The following is a 10,901-nucleotide window of genomic DNA, read 5'->3' as shown; positions in this document are numbered from 1 at the left end:
CAGAGGCTGTGAAATGCATATAATTTCATGAGCGTGCGCAGTGGGGACGCCATCCTCGCAGAGGAAAAAGTTCCAGCCCCGTGCCCACGGCAGCGAGTCAGCCCAGTGTGGTTCGCGGGCATCTGTCTAGGCCAGCAGGGGCTGGCTGTGGCCCCTAGACCGAGATCTCCTCCTTTTTGCAGGTGGGGGCCGGCTGGAAGTGAGGGAAGGTGCGGTGGGAACCGGAGGTCCCTCGGCGGTGCCATTCTGAGTCTGGACGGGAGCCTTCTTCAAAGACTGCTCTTGCAAATGCTGCTTGAGCCTCTTGGCCCCTCTGGCCTTCCCAAGGGGCTGAGCGCCATCCTTGGGCTTGGAGAAGGCGGGCACGGCAGGTGTTTCTGTGTCCGTGCCCTTGGGAGGGGCGTTCTGCTTCAGGGTGGCGCCCTTCTTGGGGGTCTGCCGTTTACGCACCGGTCGCTTGGGCTGCCCTCTCACCTCCGGCTCCCTGATCCCGTCAGCTTTCTCAGCTGGCTGACGGTTCTCCTTGAGCTTGGGGGAGGCCTGGGCCTTTGTGCCCGAAGGTGCAGCGGCCAGTTCCGCGCCTGCCCTTTTGGCGATGCCGTTGAGCTTCTTGGGATGTTGCCGCTTCTGCGCCTGCTGCTTTGCCTTTGCAGCCTTCGGGGCCGGCTGGCTGCTGCTCTCAGACCTGGGGGCGGCCTGACCCTTCGCGTCAGACAAGCCTAGGCCTGCAGGCGTGGCTGTGGCAGAATCTCCTGTGGTTAAAATCAAACAGATGTTTGAGACAACAGGCCTCAGCACTGAGAGGTCACGATCACAGTGGAATAAGTGGAAGTTGTGTATGACAACAGGGAACTGCCCCTCTCAGCCAAGCACTCTACACAATCAGGACAGTGCCCCAAGAGAGTACCTAGGTTCACGTAACTTACCATCACCTGGCCTCCTACTCAAGTGCTCTTTAAGCCTGGTGTTAAGGAATTGGCGCCATGCTGTGGTGCAGGTTAGGCTGTCACCGGCAACACCAGCATCCCAAATGAACACCAGTTTGAATGCCAGCTGCTCCACTTCCAAACCCACTCCCTGCTACTGAGCCTGGGAAGGCTGAGGAAGATGGGCCCAAGGGTTTGGGCTCCTGACATCCATGTGGGAGACCTCAGATGAAGCTCCTGACTTTGGCTTGGCCCAGTCCCTGCCATTGCAGCCATCAGGGAGTTGAACCAGCAGATGGAAGACCTCTTTGTCTCATCTTCTAATTTTGCCTTTCAAATAAATAAATGTTTTAAAAGGGAGAGGGGCGGGGGAGGGGGAGAGGTGAATCACTGCCCATCTTTGGGTGGAACGATTTTCAGGAAGCTGCGCCCCCTTGAGGACAGTAGATAACAAGACACCCTTTTAACAGGTGACTCCTAGGGGCTCCACAACAAACCCAAAGCACTGTTAAGTCAGACAACTGTCTCTTCATAAGGATTTTGATGAAATGCAGAAAAACAAAGGGGCACACCCACAATAACTAGAAACAAACTAGTAAGACACCAGTGAAAACTGACATATTAAATATCTACTTAAGTTATAGCAAATTTTGCAATTAAGATCGATCCAGCTCTCTGCTATGGCCTGGGAAAGCAGCGAAGGATGAGCCAAGTGCTTGGGCCCCTGCACCCATGTGGGAGAGCGGAAGAAGCTCCTGGCTTAGGATCGGCTCAGCTCCAGCAGTTGCAGCCATTTGGGGACTGAACCAGTGGATGGAAGACCTTTCTCTCTGTCTGTAACTCTACATCTCAAATAAATAAAAATCTTGAAAATAAAAGGCTTTTTGTTCCGTGTTAACATTCAGATCTGACTTTTTTTTTTTTTTTTTTTTTTTTTTTTTTGACAGGCAGAGTGGACAGTGAGAGAGAGAGACAGAGAGAAAGGTCTTCCTTTTGCCGTTGGTTCACCCTCTAATGGCCGCCGCGGAGCCAGGTGCTTCTCCTGGTCTCCCATGGGGTGCAGGGCCCAAGCACTTGGGCCATCCTCCACTGCACTCCCTGGCCACAGCAGAGAGCTGGCCTGGAAGAGGGGCAACCGGGAGAGAATCTGGTGCCCTGACCGGGACTAGAACCCGGTGTGCCAGCGCCGCAAGGCGGAGGATTAGCCTATTGAGCCACGGCGCCGGCCAAATCTGACTTTTGTAAGGAGCATGATTTGAACAGAAAAACATCCACTCAAATGATGCAGTCTGGATTCAGAGCTGCTCTTCCTAGGGTTCTAGCCCAGCATGCAGCGCTCTCAAGCCTGTTTCTGAAGCCCCACCCTCCCCCCCTTGAGAGCAGGGTCAGACTCCTCAAGATGGCGGACCACACCATCAGCAATTAGTGAGATGGGCTTGGAGAGCGGCCGATAGTTCTGCAGAGCCCTGTGCCAGCCAGTGCTGAGGCTGCTGGGCCAGCAGAGAGGAATTACCAGTAAGTCAGCACTGGGCCAAGAAGCGAGAGAAACCACAGCCTGCATTTGGATGCACTTAGTGCTCAAAGACTGCAGCTGCCTGGCAGAAGACAGGGAACGGTCCCTTCCGAGCAGACCTCGAACCCATTCCGGTGGGGCCTGGGGCCGGAGCCGGGGTGAAGGAGCCTCTCCAAGAACGCAGAGGCTGGATGAGGAAGCTTAACCGCTGCCCTCGCCTCCAACCCCACCGCAAAGCCTCTCGAAAGGCTCTTACCTGGCTGGGACTGGGGGATAGAGTTGGAAAATTTCTTGAACTTGGCGATAAAGAAGCCATCCATGTTGTGGGTGTGAGGGTAGAAGCGCCGGGTGGAACGCAGACTAGGATGGAAGCGCCTTTCCCGAAAGCGGGTAAAGCCTTCCTGGCCAAAGTCTAGGCCTGTGGGCACCAGCCGCACGTTCCTCTTCTTCAGGGCATAGTCCACCACCCACTCGTTCTCTTCCACCTGGGTATGTGGCGAGGAGGAGACAAACGGAAAAAGCAGAGTTGAAGCTGAAGGGAGCTCTTGGGGCAAACGGCCTCCCCGGCTCAGCCGCGGCAGCGCCTCACCATGACAGAACAGGTGCAGTAGACGAGGTAGCCGCCTGTCTTGGAGGCGGCGTTGACAGAATCGATAGCACTCAGCAGCAACTCCTTCTGAAGGTGGGCACAGCGTAGGATATCCTTCTCGTCCTGTCCCAGAGACCGGGGCCCGCACGTCACAATTTCAAAAGTCAGCCTCGGGCGGGCAGCTGGGCCCCTGCCTCCCCGAGTGCTCCTCCACCTCCCACCAACCCTGCCAGACCCAGCCACCCAGCTCACCTTGTTTGTCTTCACAGCCGGGTCTTTGGAGATGACCCCAGTGCCACTGCAGGGAGCGTCCAGCAGTACTCGGTCAAAACCCCCAACCACCTAGGGAAAAGGATGGGCCAGTCAGATGTTTTCTGCAACCTGCAATGCGGCAGGAATTGCCTATGGGCAAATCTACATGTTCTGGTATCGGGAAACAGGGAGGGAGCTGGAAGAGCCTCAGCAGGGACACAGGGTGGGGGCGGGGTCCTACCTTGGGGAAATGACGCCCATCGTGGTGGCTGATGATGGTGTTGGTGACCCCCAGCCGGTGCAGGTTGCCCACAACACTCTTGAGCCGCTCGGCGTTGGCATCATTGGCAAGGATCACACCCGTGTTCTTCATCAGCTGGGCTACAGACAGGAGATCCACGGTGCTGAGCGGCCAGTGCCCCCACACCCATCCTCCACCCCAGTCTCAACCCTTCAGCCTGCTCCCCTCTGCCCACTGTGGAGGCGTGGCCTGACTGCCCCAGCCCTGGTGACCGGCAAGCCTCCCAGTGAGGTTTTCCCATTACGACTAAACATCCCTCTTGCCTCGCAAACTGAAAAGACTTCCCTAAGTGCTGACAGCTCGTACAATGAGGACAAGTGCTTACTAAGGGCTAGACTTCTCAGTTCGCCATCTTAATGCTCACAACCCAAGTATAATACAACAGCCAACCCGAGCGCAGCTACGCCCGCCACGCGTGTGGACGACGCAAGCCCACCAGAGGCCTGCCCAAGGAGAGATGGGTCACAAGGGGCACTGGTTGACTCTACTATGCTCACCGCTGGGCTGGCTGCCCCTACACTGTGCTCCGGGACTCAGGCACCCGACCCCACCTCTGGACAACGGCGAGCCAGAGGCATCCCAGCCCTGCCTGCCCCTCGTACCTATGTAGCTGGTCTTCCCTCCTGGCGCACAACACATGTCAAGGATCCGCTCGTGTTCCTGGGGGGCAAGGGCCATGACAGGTAACATGCTGGAGGCCCCCTGAAGCATGTAGTGCCCTGCCAGGTACTCAGGGGTAGCACCTGTGGAGGGAGACCGTCCTGTGACAAGCTGGGACAAGGATGCGGGCAGAAGGGCCGCAGGGCAGGGGACACTTACCAATGGGCACTGAAGAATCATACACCACTAGTCCAGTCTTTGACCACTTGCCCAAGGGGTCCAGGTTAACCCCACGATTGATCAGCGCCTAGGGGTAGGAAGGACAGTGAGGACAGGACTTCGTGAAAACATGGTCCTGGCGGCAGGTCCAGGGCACCCTGCTGCCGCAGTACTCACTCCACAGAACTGGGCAGCCTGCCCCCTCTCTCACTGTAACTTTCAGATAAATAAATAAATCTTTTTAAAAAAGCATTCGTGTATGTGAGTCTTCTGGGCAGGAATCAGTCTCCCCGGCTTCTCCCTGACCCTCCTCCAATTCCCCTGGGAGGCACAGGCCTTCGCCCAGTCTCAGGAAGCAGAGGCTGGAGGGACAAGTCTCCCGGGATCGTGCTTAACCAAGACTGGCTCTGTCCTGAGACCCAACCTGTCCCATGGGACTGGGGGACCCCTGGAACTAGCAGAAATCGGTCCTTCCCTGGGATAAGCAAACCTCAAAATCTCTCCCTCACCTGGGCCAGGTCTCGGCGGCGGGTTTTCAAGGTGTTGGTCCGGAGGGTGACGGGCCGAGGCACCTCATTGGCCTCTAAGAACTCCACCAGCTGGAGAGGCAAGAGAGCAGGGATGGTCAGGGTGGCCAGGTGGGGCTGGATGCCCTCCTCACTCGGGGCGAGACCGGGAGAAAGAGAGAGCGGCAGAGGCGTTGGCCTAGCAGCGCAGTACCTCAGACAGAGGGAAGAGGTCCATGAGCTTGCTAAGCAGGAAGTCCCCGTAGGAGTAGTAAGTGGCCAGGTCCTTCCGAAGACGACTCAGGTACTCAGCCCGAGACCGACCTTCCTCCCGCTGGGCCCCAAAATCACGCAGTACGCCCACAATGTCCTGGATGCGCTTGTGAATTCGCTGCAGGTCTGGGGCCTGGGCATGTGGGCCCATTAAGGAACTGCTGCGTTGAGTCCTTGCCTGGGGTAACCTCCCAATCACCCGCCCCCGCACCCCCCACCCCACCCTGGAAGGATATCCTGCTCCATCTGCCCATCAGGGGGAAGCACAAAGGGCTCCTCCTCTTCCACGTTGATCTGCAGGCTGGAGTCGGCTTCCTGCTCCTTTGTGGGACCTGATGCAGTGGCCATTTCCTCCTCTTCATCAGAATCTTCCTCACTCCACTGGCCCCTAGACGCAGGGCCAGGAACAGAGTGACTCACAGAGCCACACCGACATCTCCTCCCTCCTCGTAACCTCCATCCCGAGGGCTTCCAAACTCACCCCGCAGCTTCCTGGGCCTTCTGCTTCCGAGCCATTTTTTCAATGGGCAGCAACTGAAGAGAGAAAGGGGCTTGGGATGCCAGCCTGCCCTCCTGTCATCCCTCCCAGCACTGTTTCCCTAGATACAAACGTAACACTTGCTGGTAGAAGGAAACACCAGGAAACACTGGCACATGGGCCATCACTGTTAGAGCCCGGTGATGGATCAAGAGGGTGCACTATGTGTTCTGTCTGCTTTTGTGTTTCCTTTGTCCTTTCAGAAGCATCTGACACACAAACTCAGGGACCCAACCATGCCCTGGGGAGCTGTTTTGCCGTATTTCCTTGCAGACTCACTATGTATACTACTCTTTCATATACCTCAAATCGCATGCACTTGCACATTTTGTTTCTTGCTATTTTAGGCTATCAATCAGCTCACAAGATGTAATGGCCAACGTTATTCAGCATATGCCTGACTGTCTCGGAAGTTTCCAGAATCTGGGGCGCTGGATCCACGTGATGCCTGTGCACCTGATAACAGTACCTCCAGTTAACGGGGGTGTGGAAAAGGAATACAAAGGAGTAAAAAGGGGGATTTTTCTCTTTTTAGTCCACACAACCTGCTATGGTTTTAGCTTCTCTAACAACACACTCATGCTACCTGTGTAATAAGAAACTGCTTACACTCATTACATAAATCCTTGCCTACATCTTGAGACATGTTTTCTTAGGGGCCAATGCTGTGGCGCAGTGGGTTAAGCCATCACCTGCAGTCTACATGGGCACCCGTTTGAGTCCTGGCTGCTTTACTTCCTACCCAGCTCTCTGCTATGGCCTGGGAGAGCAGAGGAAGATGGCCCAGCTGTTTGGATCCTTGCAACTACGTGGGAGACCCAGATGAAGCTTGTGGCCATCTGGGAAGTGAACCAGTAGATGGAAGATCTCTCTCTCTCTCTCTGCCTTTACCTCTCTGTAACTCTGCCTTTCAAATAAATAAACACATATTTTCTGGAAACACAGAGCAGCTATGTCCCCACCAGTGGGGCAGACGGGCCCCAGCCTCCAGGGGCGCTGTGGCCCAGCACGGTCAGCCGCCCCTTGTGCTGCCGGCAGCCCATTTCAGAGCACCAGTTTGCATCCCAGCTGCTCCACTTCCAATCCAGCTCCCTGCTAATACACCTGGGAAGGCACTGGAGGATGGCTCAAGGGCTTGGGCCTCTGTACCCACGTGGGAAACCCAGACAGAGTCCCAGGCTCCTGGCTTTGGCCTGGACCAGGCCTGGCTATTGCAGCCATTTGGGGAATGAACCAGCAGACAGAAGATCAATCTCTTTCTGTCTCCCCATCACACTCCCCCATGCTCTTTCAAATAAATCAATCTTAAAAAAAAAAAAAAGAAATCTGCAAGTGCACCGAGTGAGAAGGGAAAGCGTCAGGGAAACGGAGACGGAACAATCCCCTTCCTCAGTCAGGCATACGCAGCCACAAGGGTCTACAAAGGAACTGAAAGGCAAGGATCCTTTACGAACACCCAGGGAGGCGACTCTCACCTCTTCATCTTCATCCTCTCCCTCTGAGCCGGAGTCGGCCCCGTAGTCGTCTATGACATCAGCATCACTGTCCTCTGAGTCCCAGAGGCCCCCCTGGTTCTCCACACCATCCTCTTCAGACTCTTCCTCCTCCTCTTCCTCATCGCTGCTGTGGGCTGGTGCTGGCCGCTTCTTGCCCCGAGCAGTGTCAAATGATGGGGGCGCTCCCTTCTTACCAGGAGTCTGCACAGCTCCTGCAGAGACCCCTGAGAGTTTGAAAGAACCCAAGACACAGCCGCCTGCCCCACGCCCCTGGGGCCTGTACTCGCTGCCCTTCGGAAATGTTCACTGAGTTCCCTGGAACCCAGCACCCGGGGCTGCTCATGCAGCACCCACCTCCTGTGTTCACTGACCTTTGGGGAGCTTTCTGGGCAAGGACTTGGCCCCAGGAGGCTTATTTGTCTTGGGAGTTTCAGCAGAGCTCAACCTCCTCTTGGCTGCCCTGGAAAAACACAGCAGTGAGGTACAGGGGACACACCTCCGAGCTCTGCCACATCCCCCCCCCACGGAAACGCAGGAGTCCACAGTCGGCACTCTCCACTGACCCATCCCACGAGGCTTAAGACGAGCAGGACCCGTTCAATCTTGGCAAATCTGGACCCCACACTTACCTCTTTCGGGCACGACTGGATAGTCTCTTAGAATTTTCGTCATCAGCTGTAAAAAAAGAGGCAGAATAGATTATAGGAGAAGTGAAAACGAGAATTAGGAGCAGAAATAAAAGTGGGAAGAGAATTAGTATAGCCCTTAAAAAGAAGAGGTTGTTAACTTTTTTTTAGAAAGATTTAATATTTGAAAGGTGGAGTTACAGAGATTAAGAGACGGCCAGCACCGTGGCTTAACAGGCTAATCCTCCGCCTTGCGGCGCCGGCACACCGGGTTCTAGTCCCGGTTGGGGCGCCGGATTCTATCCTGGTTGCCCCTCTTCCAGGCCAGCTCTCTGCTATGGCCCGGGAAGGCAGTGGAGGATGGCCCAAGTGCTTGGGCCCTGCACCCGCATGGGAGACCAGGAGAGGCACCTGGCTCCTGGCTTCGGATCAGCGAGATGTGCCAGCCGCAGCGGCCATTGGAGGGTGAACCAATGGCAAAAAGGAAGACCTTTCTCTCTGTCTCTCTCTCTCACTATCCACTCTGCCTGTCAAAAAAAAAGAGAAAGAGACAGCGTGCACACAATTTTCTATCTACTGGTTCACTCCCCAAATGGTCACAATGGCCAGGGCTGGCCCAGACCAAAGCCAGGAGCTAGGACTTCCATCCAGGTTTCTCCCGTGAGTGACAGGGGTCCAAGCATGCTTGGGCCACTTTCCACTGCTTTCTTAGGCACATTAGCAGGGAGCCGGATCGGAAGTGGAGCAGTTGGGTCTTGAAGTGGGATGTGCCTGCACAGCAGGCAGCAGCACCACCCACTGAGCGGTAACAGCCCAGAGACTGAAGCTTACACCACAGCCCCTCACTAGGAACTGAGCCCAGGCACAGCTACGCTGCTGGCTGAGATGCTTGCATCCCACATTGGAGTGTCTGGGTTCAAGTCCCTGCTCTGCCCCCATCTAAGCTTCCTGCTAATGCACACATCTAGAAGGCAGCAGGTAGCAGCTCAAGTAACTAGGTCTCTGTCACCCACGTAGGAGACCTTGATTAAGTTCCTGGCTCCCAGCTTTGGCCTTAGCTGCAGCCACTGCAAGAATCTGGGGTGGGGGTAAACCAGTAGGCAGAAGCAAGATCTCTCTCTGCTTCTCAAATATCTTTAAAAAGATGTAAGGAGACTGTTCAACAACCAAATCCAAAGTGGGCCTCCCTGCAGGCTTCAAGGAACAGCCTCATCACATGGATTCTCAACTTTTCTTCTGCCCTTTCTTTCCCAAGTTCAATGCACTTTAACTTCACTACTGCTGTTTTTCATGCATTCTCCAAGAAATAAAAACATCACCCTAATCATTTCATAACTGCAGGTGAGTCACTTAAAACTCAACATCCATTGCCTTGCCGGTGCCTCTCTTCCAGGGCTTAGGAGGATGAAGCCCAGAGTTGCGAGGAGCACCTGGGACTTGCTAACAAGTCAATAAATTTTATCTTTGACACACGCTCCCCAAGCAGTCTCCCCCACTTCCTTTCTCAGCTCCATCCCTCCCACGGGGCAGCTCCGACTGGCCGGCCCCTTCCCCAGCTTCCACTTGCTAATCTGTAACCTACTTTCCAAAACCCAGATTACCGACGACTGTCACAACCCCTCGCTCGGATACCCGTGTCCCCTCGCGCTCCACGCACCCACGACAGCCCTTCGCTCGCACTCACTTCCCCGTCACTCACACACAGAGGACTCCACGGACGCTAAAACGGGGACGCGGTTAACACGCAGAACGGCGAACAGACTGGGGGTCGGGGGCCCACGCCCTTACCTGCAGGCAAGAACCGGAGGAGCTCCGTCTCCGCACCCTTCTGCTTTCGGGCCTTTCGGCCAGGCCCGCGCTTCGCCTTCTTTGTAGGGTCCAACTTGCGCCCCATGGTGCTGGAAAAAAGAGAAACGGGGAAGAGGTGGCGCTGCGATTATTGCAACGCGGACACGGGTTTTATCCCGCTGGGAAACGTACCCCCGGCAGCCCCCTCGAGGCGTCCCGAGGGCCGGGGCCCGCGCTCCTCTCCCCACGCCCCGGTCCCGGTCCCGGTCGGCGGGCACCTGTTGCCTCCCGCCTCCCTCCAGGGCCACCCGCAGCCTCCGCTCACCCGAAAACGGGCTCCGCGCGAGTACGGCGCTCCACGTGCACCCGGGGAACCCTCGCAGGCCTCGGTGCGCGGAAACGGCCCGCGCAGGCGCACGGGAAGCACCGCCCGCGGCCCCGCCTCTTCCGGTCCCGCCGGTCCCGGACCGCGCCGCCGGCTGAGGGCCGCCGAGATGGAGATGCAGCTGTTCTCGGCGTGCCGACCGCCCCTCGCGGCCGGCTTCAGTCGGAAACGCTGGTGCGCGAATGCCGTCCCATGCCCTGGCCTCCAGCACAAGGGGTGCCCCAGGCCCCGCCTCCAGATGGTGAAATTCCCTGCCGCCTCTCCCGCATCCCCAAGCCTTGGCTAGGAAACCTGCTTCCTGGGTGGCCCGCGCCCTGATCGCCCCGTCAGTCCACCCGACCCAGTGCCCATCCGGAGGGCGAGGGAGGCGTCTTGCATCCTCGTCTCACACAGCTCAATCTCTGGGCTGCTGTTATGGCTCAGTGGGTCAAGCTGCAGCCTGTGCGCCGGCATCCCATGAGCTCCACTGCAAACCGGCACCGAGGTGCTGCTCAGACGTTCGGAGCGGCCCCACCGAGCGCCTCGCCGGTTTTTGCGAGGCGGCTGGTTCTGTTTTCCCACCGGCAGCCGGAAGCCCGAAGTGGACTTCGGCGCAGCCACAGCGCCACCAGGCGGCGGTGCAGGGGACTGCGCGTACGGAGGCACCCGGGCCGGTGCAGGGGGCTCGGGGCTCTTCTGAGGGGGATGGGAGGATGGCTCGAAGCAGCCCTTAAATATCCGATGAGTTTCAGGGGGGGCTCCTGCCTTTCACCTTCACCCACCTGCGCCTACACCCACACTGAACCAGAGGACTAAAATACAAGGAAACTTTTATTTTCAATTTTCATCAAGAAATTTGTTGCGGTTTTTTATGCTTTTGGTTCTTTTTCCTTTTTTTTTTTTTTTCCAC

At 56.6% G+C, this 10,901-nt stretch overlaps 1 protein-coding gene across 2 annotated transcripts; it reads right to left on the bottom strand.

Moving 5' to 3' along the window:
* Nucleotides 1-7: 7 nt before the first annotated feature.
* On the bottom strand, nucleotides 8-10,036 carry NOP2 (NOP2 nucleolar protein). Of its 2 annotated transcripts, none has more exons than XM_062194736.1 (16): nucleotides 9,953-10,036; nucleotides 9,628-9,737; nucleotides 7,843-7,888; nucleotides 7,585-7,673; nucleotides 7,193-7,425; nucleotides 5,661-5,713; nucleotides 5,416-5,567; nucleotides 5,121-5,320; nucleotides 4,910-4,999; nucleotides 4,401-4,488; nucleotides 4,184-4,324; nucleotides 3,522-3,661; nucleotides 3,281-3,370; nucleotides 3,029-3,151; nucleotides 2,696-2,924; nucleotides 8-752 (listed from the first exon to the last, which is right to left on the bottom strand). In XM_062194736.1, exons 2-16 carry the CDS (start codon nucleotides 9,731-9,733, stop codon nucleotides 127-129), a joined length of 2,406 nt encoding a protein of 801 aa, XP_062050720.1. In that variant the 5' UTR covers nucleotides 9,734-9,737; nucleotides 9,953-10,036; the 3' UTR covers nucleotides 8-126. The 2 variants fall into 2 exon arrangements, with proteins under 2 accessions (XP_062050720.1, XP_062050721.1); XM_062194737.1 differs by having other exon boundaries at nucleotides 7,193-7,422.
* Nucleotides 10,037-10,901: the final 865 nt, after the last annotated feature.

Source organism: Lepus europaeus, chromosome 6 (assembly GCF_033115175.1).
Source record: "Lepus europaeus isolate LE1 chromosome 6, mLepTim1.pri, whole genome shotgun sequence".
Taxonomy (NCBI): domain Eukaryota; kingdom Metazoa; phylum Chordata; class Mammalia; order Lagomorpha; family Leporidae; genus Lepus; species Lepus europaeus.
Note: the sequence above shows the minus strand (reverse complement) of the source record. Positions and strands in the feature narration are given on the sequence as shown.